Source organism: Lagenorhynchus albirostris, chromosome 14 (genome assembly GCF_949774975.1).
Source record: "Lagenorhynchus albirostris chromosome 14, mLagAlb1.1, whole genome shotgun sequence".
Classification (NCBI taxonomy): Eukaryota; Metazoa; Chordata; class Mammalia; order Artiodactyla; family Delphinidae; genus Lagenorhynchus; species Lagenorhynchus albirostris.
The window spans coordinates 26,992,913-27,015,086 of NC_083108.1; the positions used below are offsets into that span (position 1 = coordinate 26,992,913).

General features: G+C 52.4%; 1 protein-coding gene across 1 annotated transcript in view; it reads right to left on the reverse strand.

Moving 5' to 3' along the window:
- ARK2C (arkadia (RNF111) C-terminal like ring finger ubiquitin ligase 2C) overlaps nt 1–19,473 on the reverse strand; it is a 102,644-nt gene extending 83,171 nt beyond the window's left edge. The window contains exon 1 of the mRNA XM_060121519.1: nt 19,413–19,473. Within this exon, the coding sequence (XP_059977502.1) occupies nt 19,413–19,473 (61 nt within the window). The remainder of the gene's footprint in view (nt 1–19,412) is intronic.
- Between the last annotated feature and the right edge of the window lie 2,701 nt (nt 19,474–22,174).

Here is a 22,174-nt window from a genome sequence, read left to right on the forward strand (position 1 = left end):
GCCAAGCCCCCAGGTCTGTGGGCCCTCAACATGGGATATCCATGTCTGGTTGCTGCCTCTGGAGAGCAAACCTCCTTTCCCTCACCCTCCCTCACGGAGGACCTGAGGTAGGAGCCTGGGGCGGTAGGCACCACCCTGGCCTGAGGGGCCAGAGTCCTGGGTCTCTGCCTGCCAGCAGCTCGTGTCTCCTTGGCCGGTCACTTCTGCTCTGATTCTCAGAGTCCTCCCCCTACCTCCACCCACCATCTGGGGAGGGATGGGGTGACACCCCTTGCCCATGGCAGCAGGGAAGAGGGCAGGGAGCAAACTAGCATTCACGGAGTGCCCACCCCTTGCCAGGTGCTGTGCTAACGCTGTCCGTACCCCACATAATCCTCACAAAAACAACCTCTCCGGAGAGTACTAAGCCTCACTCGCTCCTGGCAGCCTGACCTGGAGCCTATGCTCTTGACCCCCAGGCCACCCCGCTGCTGTGGCAGCTTCCATTCCTGCTCCAGACATTGCACCGGTGCTGCCTGTGGACTCTTGCTGAATCTCGCCCACAACAAGGGGCGGGTCATGATTACATCCCCATTTCTCAGATGAGAAAACAAAGTTCCAAGAGGTTACATACCTTGCCTGAGGACACACAGCTTCTGTTGAGGGTCTGTACACACCCTGGCTGGGCACTCACAGTTATGATCTCCTTCTTAGCTCACACATTCTACTGTATTCTTGTGGACAAGATGGAAAATGCAACCTAGTCACCAGGACAATGAGGAGAATTTGTAAATAAATGAATGAGCACATCCTATCAACACAGGTCAGTGGTTTGACACCAACCTGGACAGTGGCTTCTCACTTCCTGCCTTGGTGTCTGGTCCTTGCCTGTTAGGTGAAGCCATGGCGGGCATGTTAGCCCCATCCACCACAACACTAAACCGAGAGGAGTGGACACAGACAGTCTCTTTTTAATTTCCATAGGCAAGGAGTTTGCTTGTGAGACCATAAGTTTCTCTCATAGGACAGTCTTTAAATAGGATCAATGTAAGGCTTCACCTGTGGGTACTAAGAACCAACTGAGGCAGAGGTGATGAGCTGTCTCCCAATATCTGTTTTCTCCTTCTATGGTAATAGAACCCTCAAATTTGGCTGGGCACATGGACTTCCAGAATAAAAACTACATTTCCCAGCCTCCTTTGCAGCCATGTGTGGTCATGAGACCAAGTTCTGGCCAATGGGATACAAGTGGAGGTGCCAGGCAGCAATATATCATGCTCTTCCTGCCCTTTCTCTTCTTCCTCCATCCTGCTGCTTAGAAAGTGGACATGGGGTGAACTGTCCTGGACACGCAGAAAAGGGCCATACCCCAGGGAGGGTGGAGCAAGAAGAAAAGAGATGCCTGCGTCCCTGACATCAGCACCTGCCCAGGACCACTAACTCCAGGCTGAGATAGTTGGTATCCCCTTTAAGCCACCTTTATTTTGAGTCTCTGGCACCAGAGCCAAACTAAACCCTACCCAATAAACCGACTCCACTAGGTGAAGACATAAGTGTCTCCAAACAGGTGTTATCAGATGCAAGAGTTCAGGTCTGCATGAATTAAGCTCAATAATAGGGTGACATGTACTCAAAACATCTGATGCAAACTTAGGCTACGTTAATGGAAGCAGATTTTTCAACGAAGGGAAGGCATCTGATGGAGTCCATACTGGCTTCCTTCTCATTTTATGGACTTTGACCAGCTGGAGTTTGTCAAAGTCAGCATCTGGATGGAACCAAAGGCTCTGGAGGAACCAGGGATGCTTGGCCTGAAGGATTCTCAAAAGTGCCTAGCAGAGCCCTGCAAAGGCTGCCAAGAGGAGAGTCAGTGGTGGGAAGGAAAGGCCAGGGCCTGGGAGGCAGAGGACATAGGCTGGCCTCCTGGCACAGGCCGAGGAAATGCAAGGAAAGGCAAGGGGCAAGGTCGCTGCCCATGGGTCACTCACTTCCATCAAGGCCAGTCAGGGGCCATGTGTGTGAGTCAGGCCCTCCTGCCCCACAACCATGTCCCCCACCGACCTGCAGTGACAGGGTCTGCCAGGCCACGAGTGGAGAAAGATCTGTTGCATTGGGCCCAGGGGCCCCAAGGAATGTAGCCCCCATCAGGGAGGAAGACTGCTCAGGAGCGGGGGCACCTCTTTAACCCCTCGAGTTCTCATGGACCCTGTCCCCACACACCCCGTAGACTCACTGTCTGCCGAGGGATGCAAAGTCTGGTGTGTGCAGCCCTGCCCCCGGGGTAGGAATACCGCCTTGGGTCATAGAAGGGACCAGGTATCCCAGCTGCACTGAAACCCCAGCCTCAGTTTCTAGGCCATGAAATTTAAAACCACCTCTTAACTTGCCTCGGTTTTCTCATCTCTCAATGGGGTTTAATAAAAGGTAACCCAAAGATCAACATAAGGAGACAGAGAGGTGGTGCCTGTAAGCCCCAGCATGACGTTCATGAGCTGATGCTTCTCTCCTGCCCGGCAGGAGGGGCTCACAGCTGAGGCATGACAGTGCTGGGGGCTCCATGGGAGGAAGGAGACAGCCTTTGCCGATTTTACCATTCTGCTCAAGACCCAACGTCTTAGCTTTCCACTCAGGGCCTATTTTTTGCCAGCCCTTCTCCTGTGTCTTTCTCTTCAGACACCCACGGAAGGGAAGCCACGCCTGGAGCAGGGGGAAACTGGAGGGGCCACTTAGCCTGTCCACAGACCAAGGCCTCCCAAGGCAGGACTGTACCAGGCAGGTCTCCTCCGAGAAAACGCCAGACTTGGGGAAGTCAAAAGCCCCGCCCCCCAGAGGTGGTGACTCTGTAGGGCTGGAAAAATCCGTGTTTTAACAAAGTTCCAGGTGATTCTTACTTGGTGTAGACTCTAGGGTTTGAAGGCTCCTTGGCCAGGTGATGCCCCAGATCTCTCGCAGCACGGATGGCGTGCATCCCGCCAGGCTCCATGCGTCTACAGACCCGCCCACCTGCCGGGACATCCGTCTCCAGCACGTGGCCGGATCGGGCAGCTCCCGGGCCTCTGGGCTCAGTGCTGCTGGTGCCTTCCGTGATTTATGGCTGAGACTCCCGCACACACTCCAGGAACAGGAGAACCCAGCACACTATTCACAAATTGAATTCAGCCCTCCTCTCCTCCCAGGTAGTGGGCCCATCTGATGATAGAAGAGCTTATAATCAGCTGTCGTCAAATTAATCTCAATGTCAGAGAAATAACTGCAGCCGTAAATAAGACCGAGTGTGCCCGGCTCGCCAGCTTGTTAGGGCACTTTATAAAAGAGGGCAGCGCCGTTCACACCGCACCGTCTGTTTAATTCCCCCAGCCACACGCGCAGAGGCTGAGCACCAGCTGAGGAGTCTCCCAGGTGTCAGGACCAGCACCCAGCGTGGCGGGTGGAAACCCCAGCCGAGCAGGGCTGCTGGCTGCTTCCTGGCCCCACTGCTTCTTCTTCCACCTCTGCCCAAACTGTCCTCATAACCGCTGCCAGGGTTCTCAGGGTTGAGGGGCCACCAGCCGTGCTCAGCCCTCCCCGCTCCCCTCTCGTGGCCTTCCACCTGGGTGCCCCCCGCTTTCTCACCTCGTACTGACAGGGACCTCAGCCTTCAACACCAGCTCTAGGCCCACCTCCTCCACAAAGCCCCCCAGGCCACATAGCCTCCCAAAGGAGCTGGGCGATGTTTGTCCCATCCATCACCAGGCAGCTATAGCAGAGACCACGGCAAATAAAGGGTGCCCCCCTCAGTAGCCCACACAGGCCACTGCGCCTCCCAGGCTGCAACAAGGGCTCATGGAGACAGTGGAGCCCTGAAGACGGTGACAACTGGGGGCCACAGGCTCTGCTGGGGCACGTGGCCATGCGCAAGCCTGGTGGCGTCATCCTGGCTCAAGGCTTGTTGGAATATTAATTGTGTGAATCCAGTGATGGTGTCCACCTCATGGGGTTCAGGAGACATGTCGGTGGAAAGAAGGGGAAGCGGACATTTAAGTTGTATCTCTAGAGATAACGTGCGTGGGTATCACGGTGTCGCTGTGTATACTCACATGTGTGAGTAGCAAGAGGCTGTGTGCATCTATTGTCACCTGTGCATGTGACTGTGTAATGTTCTGTGCGTACAGATATTTATGAGTGTCGATGAGTGGACTGCTGACGTCACGCAGGTGTGTGGCCTGTGTGCGAGTGTGTAAATGTGTATGACTCGGGGACTGTGTACAGATGGGCATGTGTCAGGCTGAGCATCCAGGTGCACTATTATGTGCACGTCACGTGCTAGACGGGTCGTGTGCAGTGTGTCAGACGCAGCTGTGGGTTCAGGGGAACAGGGGCTCACAGGTGGGTGGGGAGAAAGCCCAACCCGAGGAACCTGGGCAAGATCATAAATATAAGAAGGTGGGAGGAAGTCCTGAGCAGAGTGGGGTACAAGTCCCTCCAGTGGCCAGGAGCTCCCTCCAGGGCCACCTCGGCTCCCCGGCTGCTGGCAGAGCTTCCCCGGCTAGCCTGCAAGGGTGGCACTGGGAGTGAGTGACCGGCTCCCCACCGACCTTCTGATCTTAGAGAATCCTCTCGAGTAGGCAAGGATGGCACTCCTGGGAGGAAGACTGCACTGGAGGGGGTGGGTGCTTTGAGACAAGCAGTCACCTACTGATGAGCCATCTTTTGCAGCCTTTTTCTCAGTCTCCATTTCCCCTCAGTATGAGGAGTTGCTTTTTAGCCAGTCTTGAGCTAGATGACCTGGCTCCCAGGCCGGCATTTGCCAAACTGTGCTCCATGTTCAAGACATATTTCTAGGAGTCTCACACACACACACACACACACACACACACACACACACACACACACACACAGAGTTCTGTGTTCAGGTAGTTTGGGTAAATCCTACTGAAGCAGAACCAAAAGGGGTTTCTTTATTACAGGACTTATCAGAACCTTTAATAAGCTAATAGACATAAGACAGGGGTATAGTGTGTAGCATTTTTTCAAATTGTTGGAACACATAATCCTTTTGCACAAACAGCTTTTAACAGCTCAAGGGGTCCCAGCATTTGGTTGGGCAGTGTGTTGGGAAATGCTGCCCCAGACCCCTGCTTCAAGGGTCAGCTCAATCCCCACATTTTCCAGGTCTCCCAGATACCACATTACCCTCCCCTTCCCCTCCTCTGAACTGCTCCATCTCAGCAGTAGAACATGATAACATTATTATTATTATTATTAATGCCCCATTATTATTATTCTGGGGGTCTGTCAGGATTCCAGCTTGTTTTCTAGACCTTCAAAGGCATCGCCCAGGTCTCACCCTCAGCCCTTATTTCATACCGGACATACCAGAGCTCCGCGTAGACTGTGTGCACTTCATTCTTGACAAAGGCCAATCAGCCACCAGCAACGCTGATTAGCAGGCAACACTGATATGCTGACAGTTAGGAGTGACAAGGGCCCAGCTGCCCCACAGGACATTAGCCTCCTCCCACGGCCCCTCTGCAGTACTCTGCTCCTCAACCCGCCCTACGCCTGGCAGTCCCTGTGCCCTGCAGCCCCTCTGCCTGCAACACCCTGCCCCCGCCTTTCCTCCTGGTCAGCCCCACGCATCTTTTAAGACTCAGCTCAGCCTGAGCTTCTCCTGAGAGATCACACAGCATGTACCTTGAACCATACTTTCTTGATTGTTCAAGTGTCTGTTTCCCATGGGACGATACCCCTAGGGCAGTTAAAGTGCTCAGGACAGCGCCTGGCACAGAGCAAGTGCTATGTGAGCATTTGCTGGTGCTCATGTTGTTGTTATTATCCTCATGCCTCCAGTACCTGGCAGGGCACCTGGTCGAATGCCGACACAAGGTACACATCTGTGTGGTCAGCTGAACAAATCCGAGATCAAATCTGAGCCTCATTATAACCCTGTTGCAGGGGTTACTAGGATTGTCCCAATTTTACAGATGGGAACACTGAGGCTCAGAGAAGTTTTTCCCCTATGCTTTTTTCCCCTTACCAAATTCAAAGTGCCTCCTAGGAGCAGTCAGGGGATCACGTACGTGGCAACTACCTAGCAGGTAGCCATGTATAACAATAAGCGTAGCCCCGTGCTCTGTGCCAGGTGTCATGGTGGGTGCTTTCTATCCACCATCTCATTTGACTCTCACTCAGCCTGGCAGGTAAGAATAGTACCCAATTTTGCAGGGAGAAGAACCAGTGCCTGAGAGGGTTGCCCGCTTCAGAGGAGTTCACAAACCCTCAGCTCCTCCCAGGCAGCATCCCACTCTGTGTGGCCATCCCAGGGGGTGGCACGTTGACCCATGGGAGCACTCAGGCAGTCCAGCAAGGCAGAGGGGTGGGAGGAGGCAGGGGATTACAGGGGAAATGGCTGGGGCTGAGGGATGATAGCAGGGAAGAAGGGGATGAGCGGGGGTGGGATGACAATGAAATGAGAGGGCCCGATGCTCCAGAAAAGAAAAAGAAAAATCAGACAAGGTAACAGCCACAGGACTCTGAACATTCACCTCTTGGATCGGATCTGGGCCTGTGTGGGAGAGGGGCCAGGGGGCAGGCAGACCTGATAGCTCCCCCAGTCAGCAAGCTGCAGATCACTCCCTCCGTGGGGGGCAGCTCCAGTTCTGTCTTCTCCAGGAGGCCCTCCTGACTTACCAGCCCTCAGTGACTTCCCATCCCGGGCACCAATCCTGGCCAGCTGCTCCAGGCTGGGCCACGCTTTCCAGCCAGCATGACCCTCGGCCTGGCCCTCAGTGTACCCCAGTCTGCATTCTCCACCCCACTCCAGGGGTGCTCGGGGGTCTCCCCAGCTAGGCTGTGGGCCAGACGCTATCTGTGCCTCGGTTGCTCACAGCCCAAAGTAGATTCTCAGTAACTGCTTACCCAGTGAAGCTGAAACATGCCAGTTCTTGTCTGTTCCCTTTGCACTCCCCTTGGACCCCTTAGACTGTTCCAGGCCCAAACAAACAGGGATGTGTGTTCAGAGGGGATGGGGTGAGTGAGGAGCTGAGAATGACCATCTTTGCTAAGCACTTCCCAGAGGTTCGTGTGCTTGTACTTTAAACGCATCATAACTCTCTTTCACCCTCACCTCCCCATGACACTAGTATTGATAGCAATTATCTCCATTTTTGTCTGATGAAGAGACTGAGGCTCAGAGAGGTCCAAAGTCACCCAAAGTAGGTGGCAAGACCAGGCCTGAACCCTCCCTGGGGCCAAAACCTGCGCTTTCCTTGCTACCACTTAATCTCCCCCACCGTCCTGGAGGGGTCCCAGCAAGCACAGCTTGGCCCTGCCTGGGAACAGGCCTCAAGGTCAAGGGGGCCCTGAGTTTCTGCTGGGGGTAATGAAAAAGTTTTGGAAGTAGAGAGTGGTAATGGTGGCACAACATGACGGATGTACTCAATGTCACTGAAGTGTACACTATAAAATGGGTAAAATGGCAAATTTTATGCTATGTATATTTTATCACTGTAAAAAAAAAAAAAAAAAAGAGTCCTTACAGTACCATGGACAGCCCTCTGCTGAGTGCCCCCCACAGGAAGGCCCTCCTCCCACGCCAGTTCATGGGGTTCTCTCGTCTGCTGCCCTCTCCTCTCAGACCGTGGCTTCCAGTCCTGGCCTTGGCTCTGCAGACTAGGAATATATGTGAATCGGCCACCATGTTGAAATGCCACCCTTCTCCCTCTGCCCAGTTAAACCCCATGCTGTCTTCAGCCTTGCCCAGTCCTGTCCCCCACAAAATGCCCCTTGACCATCCTGCTGGAGTTACTGGAGCTTGGGCCGCCTCCAGCTGGCCTAGAGTCAAGACCTGAGGAGAGCGCTGGCCCTCGGGGCCAAGCGGCCCCGGTCGCAGTCCTGACCAGGTCCCTTGGGAGCTGGCTTAGCTACTCCAGCCTCTGGACAGGCTTGGGTTCCCACTTCTGCAAAGAGAAAGCCTTGGATTACCCAGGAGCACCCCACACACTCTTCCCCAGGAGGGCTCAAATGTCAGAGGGGTGTGAAACGACCCCAGCCCCCCAGTCATAGGGGTACGGACTGCCCTGGAGTGCGTGAATGAAATATGTCATTAAAGCCCTATGTTTTCACTCAAAAGTCCATGCAAAATTTGTAACTGGTGGCATAAGAGTTCCTTGCTTAGTTTAATATAAAAATCTCCTTTTTTCCAAATTTAGTAAGAAAACTGAAAGCCACGCTGTGTTTATTCTGTGGTGTGGCAAGGCCCTGTTTTTGACCCAAGTCAAGGGTTCTGCCCTTTGTCTGTTGCACACCTGTCCAGTCTCCCGTCTAGTCTGGTGGGCAAGCCAGGCCAGGCCCACCCACCCAGGCGAACACAAGGCAGGCACCGGCACAGACTTAGTAAGTACCCAAGAGATGGGTGCTTCCTGCTGAGAAGTGAGGCTCAGTGATGAGACAGTGCGTCTCTAACTTCCTCCTCCTACACTGTAACCTTCTCACTCCTTCTTTCCTCCACCTCTCTCCTACGGGAAGCTTGGGCTGGTGGGGACCCTTCAGGATGGGATGGGGATGGGCTGGGCAAACACCGTCCCACATTCATGTCTGGGTTCCTCCTCGGCCTACGTCATCACACTCCCAGCTCACCTGCTCAGGTGGGGGCTGATGGCTGTTGCACTCTTTACGCCCACGTGGCCTCTCTTCCCCTCGCGCCTCCTGCAGCCCCATTTCTCCCGGTGGGGAGAAGGCTGCATTCCTCAGGTGCCAAAGGGCCCAAGCTCCCTCTCAGGGCCTCCTACTACCGCCCTTCCCCTCCCGCTCCGACTCCGGCCGTGGCTCTGTGGCCAGCCTGCTTCCTGGCACCGCTGCCTGGGAGCCTCAGTTTCTCCTCGCCCAAAAGCAGTCAGGCAGGAGCCGCCTCCAAGGCCCAGCTTCCCTGTGGACCAGCTGACTGAACTCCTCTTCATGCCTGACTCCCTCCTATGCCCCGAGGGACATGAGTCCACCAAAGGTGAAGCCAAGGTTGGGCCTACCCACCCTGGTGTCCGCGAGGGGCTCTGGCCACCAGCAGCTGAACCAGGGCCAACGCCCTGTGCAGCTGCCTCTTCTGGCCCCTCCCCCAGTACCGAGTGAGGCACACATGCTGCTGGGCCAGGGCTGACCAGCAGTGCAGGGAGCCTCGAAGGAGGGAACCCAGGTCTTCCCATCACCGCCTCACCATCCCCAGAACTGGACCCCGCAGCGCTGGTCGGCAGGGCCGTGTTGGCGGAGCAGTAGGCCTGCCCAGGCCAGCTGCCCTTCCAGGGAGTGCCAGGGAGACTGAGGGCCCCACAGGAAGGGCCACCCCTTGGCTTAGGGAAGCCCAGTGCCCCCAGCCCTGGGCGGCTGGACGCATTCACCCATGAGCACCCTCAGAGTAAGTGTTCTAGGAGGCAGCACGATGGTGCTGGGGGCAGGCAGCATGGTGAGCAATGGGGAGGGGGTGGCCTGGAAGCCCTGGCAGATGCGGGGAGGAGCGCTGGGGCCGAGCAAACAGGCTGTGGGGGGAGGGGGAGCCTTGAGCGGGCCTCCACCCCCTTCTCTCCCACTCGCAGCCCCACAGAAGGAGCAGCAGCTGTTCCAAAGCTTCCTGCCCTTCCTTGAGACAGGTGTTGGCTGAATCCTCACTTCCTCCCAGCCTCAGAGAGCTCCTCCACCCCCCCTCCACCCCGCAGGCTGCTGCTGAGTCAGCAGCCGCCACTTCCTCTCCTCCACCCCACTGCATCCCCACCTCCCAGGAGGAGCAGCTGAGCCCTTCCACGTGGGTGACTTCCTGGAGGGCCGACTCCCTGCTGCCCTGAAGTGGCATACCTCAGGGGGAGGTTTAAAGGAAAGGATGGCAAGAGGAAGCAATGATGCCCCAGGGAAGTTCTTGCTCAGGGGCCAAACCAGAGCAGCAGCAGCAGGAAGCAGGAGGGACCCCAGGCTCAGGACTCCCAGGGGGAGCGCTCACCGCGTGGCAGAGCCGCCAGGAGTCACTGCTGCCCCCCCCCCGCCCCCGTCCCTCCGAGGGCGGCGGTGGAAGGGCAGGTGCCTATGTACTGAGCACCAAAGTGCATGGCTGCTGCCCAGTGAAAAGGCCAAAAGACAATGGAAATGTAAGTTATTCTCATCAAGAGGAAATCACAGTTTTCTAGAGCAGGAAGGGGCAATGAGGGGCAATTATCTCCTTTGGCAGATAGGAGGTACAGACCCAGAGCAGGGGGGTTACTGGCAGGGCGGCCTCAAAGCAGGGCTGCGCCCACCGTCCTGCACAGCCTGTCTGAGCACTACCTCCTCAATAATGGGCCATTATTGTTACTGTTGTCTCTGGCTGGCTTCTTACTTCTTTTCATGTGTATTACTTCACGTGACAAGTCCTGTAAGGCAGAAACAATGGACCCATCGTCCCCATTTGACCGATGGGGGAACTGAGACCCCATGAAGGAAGCTGACTTGCTTAAGATCACGGTGGAGGTTTGTAGCAGAACAAAGACCAGAACCCAGATCTCAGAAGGATTTATCCCAATCTTCCTTCCCCACACCCACTTTCCTGCCCTTCCCTCCCCCTCTTTGGGCCCATTGATGGAAGGGGCTGAAGGTGAGCAGAGAGGCCCGGAAGCTGTCAGATTCCACTAACCCCCTACCCTCTAGTGGCCAAACAGCAGCCCGCGGGAGGTCACAGGTAGACCAGCAGGAGTGGCCCGTGACCCACGGCCGTTGGGTGCCTCATAGACCGCCAAGCCTGAATGCAGAGCCACCATTCAAGTGGAATCTGGTGAAGCCATTCAAAGTGACGCTGGTGAAAACAGCTTAGCAAAACACGAAGAGGCTTTCGATATGTTAAATTTGAAAAACTGGAGAACGTAGAAGTGTCTATCACTGTTTACAGCTCTACAAAAAAGACATATATGAGTATGAACAAAAATGTGGAAGGCCTTTCACTAAAGTGATCACAGAGGTGGACTCCTAAGAGATTTTTTTCCTTCTGGTCTATTTTCTAAACTTTCCAAAATGTGATTCTACTACTTGATGATATAACATAGAATCTGCGAAGGCATCACAATGACCTAAGGAAGCTTGGGAAACGTGCTCATGACTTGGGAGCCAAAGTCCTCAAAGGGTGACACCTGGTTATTTAGGTGGCGATCAGAGCAGAGTGTCCCCCAGTTAAGCCGGCCAGGCCTCCTCCGAGCCAGTCTGCAGGCTGAAGGACTCACCATGGGGTTCCAGCCTCTGCTCATTTCCTACCCAGGGGTCTCTCTGGTCCACTGTGCACCTTCCCTGGCTCTCAGCCTCCCCTTCCAGGAGGATAGCTCGAGGCTGGGGACTTGACCTGCCTCACAGCATGGCTGTCCGCGAGCTGGACAGAGGCCTCTCCCGATGCGGACAAATTGATGCCCCCAGACATGGAGGAAAAGCAGGGATTCCTTTCCAATGCTTGTCTTGGTTTCAAGAGGGTTCCTAACAGTGTACAGGCCATGGAGGCAGTGCAGGGAACCACAGCCGGCCAGCTAGTCACCTGGCATCCACTTCTGGCTCAGCCATTTCCTAGCTGGGGGCAGGCAGGGATGGACTTTCCCCACCATCGGCCTCAGTTGCCTCCTCTGGCCCCCAATTACCTCCTCCCAGGCAGTGTTGGGGAGGAAATAAGATAACAGAAGAGAAAGAGCTTTGAGTTAGGGAAAATCCACTCTCTGCAGAGAGGACGAATGCTGCAGTCGGAGCCCGGGCCCCCCCTCTCACGCCCTGCCCTCGTCCCCAGCTGCCAAACCCCTGCCCCATCCTTCTCCCCGACTCTGCTATCCTCCTCATGTGGGGAGGGCCGACCTTTTCTGCAAACCTGTGGAGGCAGTGATCCTGCCACCAGCCGGCCTTGGGGTTCTCTCTTCTCAAGAAGGGTGAAGTTTGATAAAAGTTGTTCAAACTGAGATATGGGGGCACAGCTCCCTGAGGGGGTCCGTGTCGGCAGAGAGGCTGCTGAAAGTGTGACCTGCATAACTAAAGATGCATCTGTATAGCCAAGCAAGGCACGGAGGGAGAGTTTTTTGAGGGTGTGTCATGTAAATATGATACATTTTTATCGTCAAAATTAATTTTCTACTCCATCCGGGTACTAGAAGTCTCAAATCCCAGGACATTTTCGTGGTCCCCTTCCCTCTGCCACTTTCTACACCTCAAATTCTATTTATCCGCACGCTGAACTAACCTATCCCCCAAATTGACTGTTCCTCCCATCTTCCCTGTTTGTCTTCAGGGTCTTACATTTTCCCAGGCACCTCCAGACCTCCCGCCCCTGAGCCCCTCCCCATTGACTCAGTTCTGCTCACCTCGTCCTATGAGAAGGCCCCTCTTGCAAGCCCTCCTCCCCCGGAGCCCTGGTTTGGGCTTCCAACAGCCCTGGATGGCCACCATGGCCTCCTCCACGGCTCAGCCCCCTGGGCTCACACCCTGTCATCAGTTGCCAGAATAAGAAGTTGTTGAAGCACCACTCTCCCCAGACAGCCCCCAGGGGCCAAAGGAGCAAGTCCAAACTCTGCCGGAGCTTCCAAAGGTCTTCAGAAACTGACTTCAAAATATCTTCCAGCCTTTTCTCCCTTATTCTCCCAACCTCATGCTGCTTATCCCCTGGAGTTGTGCTCTCAGGAGAACCATTCAAAGACAGGACAATGGTCCCAGTGCCTCCCGAAGATGTGCAAGGCAACAGGTCTGCACACATACCCCGAGACACACCCAGACACACACACACACACACACACACACACACACCTCCTCATAAGCACTCTCTGTTCTTGGCAAATCAGCAGTGCCACTTGACCTTGGCCAAAGTCTCACTCCATTCGGTCCCCACCTGGAGCTCTCACTTCTCTTCCTCCTGTATACATACCAACCTTTGAGGCACATCTCAACCCCACTTCCTCAGCAAGTCATCCCTGACTTTATTTGATCCCTTGGCCAGTAAATTCCTACAGGTGTGGGGGATGGGGGCAGCCACCTAGAATGCCCGAGGCACCTGCTCTGTGCCAGGTGCCTTTGAAAAGTCTGCACACCACACACCCTATCAGGTAGGTATAATGATAGTCATTGTTTAGATGATGCTCAGAGCAGTGGCCTAAGTTCACCCTTCCCAGTCAAGACTGGAGTAGGACTCAACCACTGGACTGCTCCAAGCTCTTCCCACCTCAAGCCAGGATGTTCTTGCCATCCGTTCGGGTGCTGTGGCACAGAACATCTCAGCATCTGGTTTCCTAAGCATTCATCTTCCAGCCTCAGCAGAAGCCTCAGGAGGGCAGGCACCCAGGTCCTACACTGCTTCACTTGGCCCCAGGTAGAAATTCAATGAACACTCATTAACTAAATGAACAAACAAGTGAGTCAGTGAATGAATGAATGACTGAATACATGAAAATACAGGCATTGCAAGTGGTTCGGCTGTGGGGTTCTGAATGTTTGCTTTTAGTTTTTAAATCATCCAGAAAATCTGAGCCTCTCTAAGGTAAGTTTCCCCTCTGATTCTCTTAGAAATATATATTGGTTCATCTGTGGCCAAACCATACCATACTAATAAAAACTAATTCACTTTCATATTATGTTAAGCCAGGAATTTTTAAAGAGCTATTTAGATTCAAAGAGAAACCAAGGCACAAGTGTCTTGCACATTTGAGCAACCGTGGTCAGCTAGGACTGAGACATCCAAAGTCACTCCCTGAGTCGGAGTCAAGGGCCTGTGTCTCCTGGCCAGGAAAGGGGTTTCCCATTGCACTTGGACCCAGCACAGAGCTGTTGCTTCCCTAGCCCAGAAAAGCATTAAGGTTTCCAATGGACACAGCAGGCTGCTCATTTAAAGATGGGAAGGACATAGTGGGTTGGGAAGGACATAGTGGGTAGGGCAGGAAGTGAGCAAACTACGAAAGGAAGAGAGGTGAGAGGTGGGCCAGTCCCTGTCATCAGTATATTAGGGCATGGAGACTCTTGGTGGTCTTTTCCCCTAACCCTGAGTGATTAATAGTATTTGCTGATTTATGAGAACTATTATTCAAGTAAGCTCCTCAATTAGGTGGACCTTATCTGATGCTAGTTTCAGGAAAGAAGTTCTCTTATTCAAAAGGAAAAGCCATAAACAAGAACTATGTCCCATCTTGTTACAAAGTTCAGTGTAGGATCTGTGGAGCAGAAGGCTTTTCCAAAATCTTTTAGAGTTAAACTTTATTAAAACAGGTACACATCTGTTGGCTGAGAGAGTAGATATAAAGTACAATGGCTTTGTAATGACTGGATCATCCAGTCAGAGGAAAAGGTTCCTTCAGATAAATATGTTTACTCTGACAATCTGGATGAAAACATAGTATGCATTTGATAAATTGCTAAAACATGACTTCCCATTAACCCACTAACTTTCTTTGTTATTACTAGGTTACTAAACCATCCTCAAAACGTATTGACCAAATAATTCCAACATACATAACATTCACTTAAAAAAATAAAATCTTAGAGTTGCTTAATAGCAATCTAATGAACTACTGCTCTCTAGGACAGAAATGATGGCAATCACCTGAGTTGGGGTAGTTTTCCTTATCGTTGAGGTTGGTTGGAAGATGGTTTATTTTGCTTTCTCAAACTAGGAACAAAATTAAACATTTCATGAAAACCAAAATAAAATGAGAAGGAGAGGAGAAGAAGGAGAGGGAGAAACAAAATCCTTGAAGACCTGCATATCCCTTCTTATAAAAACTACAGCATGAGCCTCTGCTGGGAACTTGCATGTGTGTCCATGTGTCACAGTAAATCAGCTCAGCTTTCCCTTCTGGGCTGGAGAGAGCATGAGAACAAAGGGCCAGAGCAGAAAGGGCAGCCATGGGGGGAGAGGAGAGCCGCACCAAGCCACAAAGAAGGCTAGGAAGCGCTGTGGTCAGGCAGGGGTGCGCCTGCCCGGGAAAGGGACGCTGGCAGGGGGCAGAGGCGGGCCGGGAGACAGCCCACAGGAGCGAGGAGGAAGCACGTTGGTCCAAGGAAGAGCGGCTCCAGAACGATGACCCTTTGAAGGAACCATGAATTTCTTTAATCAACTAATGTCCGCCGTGACTAAAACGCCTCATCTGTCAAGGCTTGTTCTGGGCTGAAATTGAAGAGGTGTAATTGACAAATGCTTGAATTTGGGTTCCACTCTGGGGAAAAAATACCTCTCCACTGGCTCCTCCAATATAATTATGGGAAAAAGACATATTTTAAGGGCTCTTCTTCCAATTCAATTTGGGGTAAGGTCATGACTTCCTTCCTGATCCCCCCAACACACTCTGACAATGGCAGAGATCTGGCTTTCTTTCTCAAGAGGGGCACTACCGCCACAGATGAGGCAGCTGTCAGGAAACTAGGCTGTAATCAGCTTTAAATGGCTCACAGCCTGCAGAGGGCACAGACCCTCTTATTCCTACAGTAACAGGTCAGGCTGCTGGCCCTGGGATGAATGTGGGAGTGGTCTGAGTTGGTTTCTGTTTCAAACATCTTCCTTATGCAGGATCTCAATGCAAAACTTACATCACAGGTCCCAACAATTTAAATATGCACACAGAAGAGGGTACTTTAAAATTCCAGATCATGGCTTCAACTGCATGTAACATGTCACCCCCAGCATGACTTATAAGGACAGTAAATCAATAAAACAGTAAAAAGAAAAGTTAAAACACAACTGAAAATGGGTTTTTCAGGCGAGTCTGAAATGCTACAAGATTGCTAGTTAAGAACAGTATCCCTTTTCTCAACCTAAGTGTTACAGCCCCATCTCTTCACCAGCATCATAAACTGAGTGCCCATGTAACTTGGAAACTGAGATGAAATGTGGAGGCTATTGGGTGGGTACACAGGTAGCCAAAGATGGGCGTTCCTTCTATGCAGTAGAGCTATTTTGGTGTGACAGGACAACTGACCCACCCCCCGCATTGCCCCAGACATCTGCCGTAGAAAGATATGGACTAGATGAGATTAAAGTCACCATATCTGTACCACAAAACAAAACAAAACAAAACAAAAGTTAAAAAAAAAAAAAACCAGAAGGCATTCACTCAAATCTTACAATGGGAGGTGGGAGTGGTGGGTGGGTGGGTGAGGGTGGGGATAGAAAAGCAAGGGGGAAAATCTACAGCAGGATACAACAATAAATGGGAAAACAGCAAGAGAAAAAGCACACTAGGTTAATATAGGAAACTAGTTCTTTATTGAGAGATTGTATATTAGTATTAGTGGATTCTGTGTGTAACAATGTCGTCATGCACACGATACAAAAAAAAAAAAGGCTGGGCCCACCATGCTTCGGAAGGGCAACAGAACAAAAGCAGCGTACAACGAGCAGATGGCCCGGCTACACGAGCACAGTGCGTTTCAGCAGGGTAACATCTCTACCCGAGCGCTGTACATTGTCAACTGGGGGATGGAAAAAAATACAGATCATGCTTTAGTTTTAGTACAAGAAAAGGTGAAAAAGATACACAACCGAAAGGATATTTGATACAGAAAAAATTACCCACAAAATAAGAACAGGAAGTAATTCAGCACAGCAGAACACGCTATCCCTGTTTAATGGAAAACCATTTTGCTGGGGATCCTTTTTCTTTTCTTTTCTTTTTTCTCTTCTCTTTCTTTTCAGATTGCCAAATGGCAATCTGGGGAGGCCACTTGGGACTTTATTTTGGAAGGGCCCTTGAAGTAGGGGCCTTATTCTTTATTGCTGCTGTTTTGTTTCAGTTTTCAAGCAGGTCTGGCCAACGAGGCAGCAGAAGGGAGCCGGCTGTTAAAGGGGTAGCTCTGAGGGCCAGGGCGCATGTCCAAAGATGCTCTTGACATTGTACAATTAAACAATTAAGACACCATGGCTATGGCTCCCCCTTAAGTCAAGGACCTTGCTACACCAAATTTTCAGAGTAGCAGCAACTGTCATGTCATCAAAATTTTTCATATCTATATTTATTATTTTTTGCCTCTGACTAAATGTAATCTCTTCACTTATGCCTGGGCGCTACCAGGAAGCTAGCTGATGGCCACCCAGGTAAGTGGGATATGGGGTGCTACAGCCTCCAAGCCAAGGCAAAAGGAATCCACTTAACAGGGATTTACAGTGCAATGTACTCGGCTAAACAAGATGAGATACAAAAATGGTTATTTCTCTACATCTATTCTGAAATGGCCTACATCCTATACTACTACAATGGAAACTAAAAGGAACAGATCTAAGCTGGCAAGCTATCTAATAGTTTTACAAGAAGATTGTGGTTTAGGACCTTGTTGAGTTAAGCATTAGTATCCTCTATCGGAAGGTCATGAATTCTTATCGCATTGTGCTAAATTTTACTCACAGCCCAATTAACCCTCAGCCCTTGAATTTCCTAGGGGCGTGTTTGCCATGAAAGTAAACTTTGACTGACTGGCAGAATTTGTTTTCTTGGGTGTTTTTTTTTTTGAGGGGGGGGCATGTATTAAAAATAAAATTTAAAGGCAGCTGAGCAATTTGAATTTCAAAACATGGAATCAGCATCCTGCAATGGTATTTAGAGATTGGTGGTATTAATGAGGATGATAATGATTTAATCAGGATAATTATACTTTCAGGCTCAACATCCTTCTTAATCATTTTTGAATTTCTGCCTAGTGTAATGTTCCACACCCGTTTTAAGAGGAAATGCCAAGTAATAAGATATAATTGTGTATTGGGGGAGGGGTTGGCATTTCAAGGGAGATCTCACCCAGCCCCCCCATTCCTATTCTTCACACACCCACTCCACCACCGCCCCCCACTGCTAGGCTGGCCTGAGATAGGGGATACTGCCGCTTAAATAGCAATGCCTTCCTCAGATGGAGACAGGAGATGGTTAAGAGGGGTGTCACAATACAGCTAAATGCGGAGGCAGAAGGGTCACAGCGCACACAGCAGCGAGTTGACCATTCACTGAGCTACACAATGAAGAAAAAAAAAGATTTGATAAATGCAGAATGTCATCATTCTATCATCACACGAAAAAACTGTGGTTCAAACAGGCCTAAGGGGGCCAACCTTGCCTTTTAGGTTCTGGGGACAGGCTGGGTCTGGGGACAGCTGGGCTGAAAGAAGGAGGGCTGGGCTTTCATTCTCCTGCCCAGTCGGGCCCCTGGGGCGCACTAAAGCGCCGGCTTGCGACGCCACCCCCCACTCTGACTTGGTGGAGCAGCCGGGGCCGCAAAGGGAAGACATCATTCTGAGCTTGAGGGAGGGGGAGTGGGGGAGGGCCGCAGCCAGCAGGGATTTAAGCAGACGTGGAGTGGGAGAGGATAGCAGAAACATTTCCAAGAAGAGAAATGTGAGTCCAGAGGCAGAGTACAAAAAGAAAAAAAAATAATAATGAATCTAATGCATCTCGGATTTGCTTTGGGAGGTGGGAGTTTCTGATTAAAAGAAAATGGAAGAAATGTGAAGGGAGGAGAAGAGGGGAAAATCAAGCTATTGTTGTAGCAGAATGTAAGGGAAAGGGGATGTGGGGCAGGGGACCGTGCAAACACACCCCATATATCACAGTTAAAAACAAAGCCGGCGCCGGCCTGCTGCTTTGTCAACGCCTGCCCGGGGCAAAGGCCTGGCTTGGGGGCAGCGTCCCACCTCATCCTCACACACAGCGCAACAGCCAAGGGCCGGCACCCCGCTTCGGCCCGGCCCAGGGGTGCACAGCAGTGCACGTCTGACTCTCCGAGGCGCGCACACACTTGCACACACTCGCATACACACACACACACACACACACACACACAAGCATCTTGAACCCATAAATGCAACTGTCATACAAAGACCATGGGGTGGGAGGAGTAGCACAAGGGCGATACACAAAAAGGGTTAAAGGGGAGGAAGAGATGGGACGGGAAATCGTGCAAGTGCCCACGAGAATGCGGGGGCTGGGGCATGGCATAGGGCAGATGGGAGATGCAGATGCCAGGTCCCAGCTAACCAGCCATCGGTATCAACGACCAAATGATGGAGAAACACAAACAAAAATGACACGAAACACACACACACCTCAAAAAAAAAAATCACAGGAAGCCAAGTACGCTTACACACACAAACACACGCGCGCGCGCACACACGCAGTCCTGTATCTCTCTCCGTCCTTCGATCACACAGGGCTAGGTATTGGGGGAAGGGGCTATGATTTGGGGGAACCGCGTCCGCCGCAAAGAATAAATAGTGGGGCTGGGGAGGGAGGGAGGGATGGACTCAAATCGCCAAATCCTAACTTCACTGCAAAAGCTCCCACGAGGGCAGCCACCTCCACACTGGGGGTCCCCCCAAAAGGGAGAGGGGAGAAGCCACCGCTCGCCCCGCGTCCTCGCGGGTGTGCCCTGAGCCCTCCGCCGCCCTCGGCGCCCGCCCCCACCCCGGTGCCCGCGGCGATCCACGCTCCGAAGCGGACCCCGAAAGGAAAAAGCGATACCTCTGTTTCGCACAGAGCCAAACACTGGAAGCACGAAATAGCCGACGTGGACCAGGACCATCCTGGCTCCTCGCGCGGCGGCGGCGGCGGCGGCTGCGCGCGGGCCCTTTGTGGCGCGGCTCCGGGGCGCGGGCGCGGGCGGCGGCGGGGCTGCGGGAGCCGCCGGGGCGGGAGGCGGAGCGCGGGGCGCGGGCGGCGGTGGGGCGGCGGCTGGCGGGGAGACAGATGGCCCATGGAAAGGCTCCCTTCCCGGCCCCTCTCGACATTCAAAGGCGCTGGGGCCGCAGCTGCCGCCACACAAAGGCGCGCGCAGCCAATGGGAGCGGAGCGCAGCGCGGCGCGGCCTCGCCGGAACCGCGGGGGACAGCGGGGACCGCGGGAGCGCGGGTGGCGGGGGGGGGGGCGGGAGGGGTGACGGCTGAGAGGGAGCGGGCGGCCAATCGCGGTGGCCCGTGGCCGGGCGCGGGAAGGGGGTCAGCCCTGCGGGGCGCCTGGAGCCCCGCGCGGGTCCCTGGTCGCCCGCAGGCCGGAACGCGCGCGCGTGGAGCGCCCAGCACACAGACACGGGCGGCGTGCACACGGAACGTGCACACACCGAGAGCGACGTGCACCCAGACATGTGAAGGTGCCTTCGTGCGTCAGGAGAGACAGGCTCGAGCGCTCCAAGTGCACACGACCCGGAGGTCCTTGCACAGCGCTCCCGGGTCACTCGGGGACGTGCGCATGGAGGCTGGCCCACGTGCAGAGCCCGACTGCGGGCACAAGTGGAGCTGGAAAGAGAGCAAGCGCGGCACACGGGACCCAGGCACTGGCACACAGACCTGCACACACCGAAAGCCTTGTTAACCAAACACGTGCCAAGAACGCATTCCCAGAGACACACAGAGAGGACACACAATGCAGATATGTACACTCCCAGGCTCCTTGCCTTCGCACCGCTTTGTTGCTTCTGCAGAGCACAAAGCTCACAACATTTATTTGCCAAATTGAAAACCGCTCGTACACTGAGGTGTGTGCACACGTTCTATAGAGGCACGCTCACCCAGAAAACCATTCGACCACCATTCTCCCCACTCGGACACAGGCACAACCAGCCATGTGCACAGACACGCCCACTTCCACAGCCCAGAGGCACATATATGACATCAGGGCTAGGAGGCTCCTCAGATTCACACGTGGAGGCACAGCCACAGTGTCTCGCGTGGCCTGTGACTGGCCTGCCAAGCACAAGCAAGACAGAAGCAAAGAGCCTTCACCCCGCAGCCCAGTTGTCAGGTGGACTGCTAAGACCCAGTTCCTACACACTCAGCCCACCTGCTGTGGAAATCCCAGCACAACCCTCAGACCAGGCTCACAGTCCTCAGCAAGACCAGAGTCTGCTTGGCATCCACATGCAGAAAGACAGAGGACATTTCCCACACTGAGACTTGTCTTCAGTGGCTCCTTTATTTAATGAGTCTGAGAAAACTAGATGGTAAAATTGCAGTATGTGGAGCTGGAAAAAACCTAATCAACCAAACCTGCCTCCATTTTTGAGATAAGGAAAAGGAGGCCCATTCAGTGAATACACCTTGTGTTGTATTTGAGGCCCCAATGCTTGCAGCCCAGAGGGGCCTCAGAAATGGAAGACATGGGTATCAGCATAGGGTGCTGGGAAAGGGGACAGCTAGGAGAAGCACCTAGCTGAGTAGGCGGGAGGTAGGGAGGGCAGTAGGAGTTGACTCCAGAAAAGTGACTTTTAAGTGCAACTTGAAGAATGGGAGAAGTGAGGTCAGGGGAAGAAGAAGACAGCAAAGGGAACACAGCAGATTGGCTTTGCCAAGACACCTACCACATTCCCAGTGAGCACAACAGGGCAGGATCCCAGTGCACGCATATCCCTCAGACCTCTTCTCCACCCCGAACACCTCTGCTGCCTTCAGAGAACTCAAGAATGAAGGCAACTGGAGGAACACACCAACAGTTCCAGGCCCCTATTTTGACAGTCCTGTCAACCCACTCCTGCCCAGCTCTTTCCTTTCTTCATTATCTATCGAATAAACATAATGCCACCACTAATGAAAAAATTTTTAAATGAAAAGAACTTAAGAAACACCTAACTACTAGAGTTGTTTCCTGTTCTGTTTCAGGCTTTGCCAGTATGCTTATATATGGGTTTTGTCATCATAATCTGCATATTTTTTAACCCTGCTTTTTAAACTTAACGTTTTATCAGAAACATTTTCCCATCCTTCTACATAATTATCTTCCTAATTTTCATTTTAAATGTTTTCATAGTATTTCAACAAGTGAATGTACAGTGAAATTACTTAATCATACTCTGTTCTTGGGCACTTAATTTGCTCCCAGTTTTCCATGACTGCAAATCATACAATGAACTTTCTCATGCCTCTAGCTTGTTGCTTTTGTTGAACTATAACTTCGAGTAAACCTCTAGGATTGGCTGGCATTCTTAAATAGACAAGTATGGAAAACTTTATGTCGCCTGCCACACATTTTAAAAGCTTTATAACACTCATTGCCACCAGCAATATATAATGTGCCAATTCCTCTGCAACCTGGCTAGCTTTGGGTGGGCATTCTTTTTTTATCAACATTTATTTAATTAATTATTTTTTTAATTTTATTTATTTTTGGCTGCGTCGGGTCTTAGTGGTGACATGCGGGATCTTCACTGTAACACGCGGGATCTTTCCCTGCGGAGCGCAGGCTTCTCTGTCTCTCTAGTTGTGGAGTGCGGGTTTTCTCTCTCTAGTTGACGC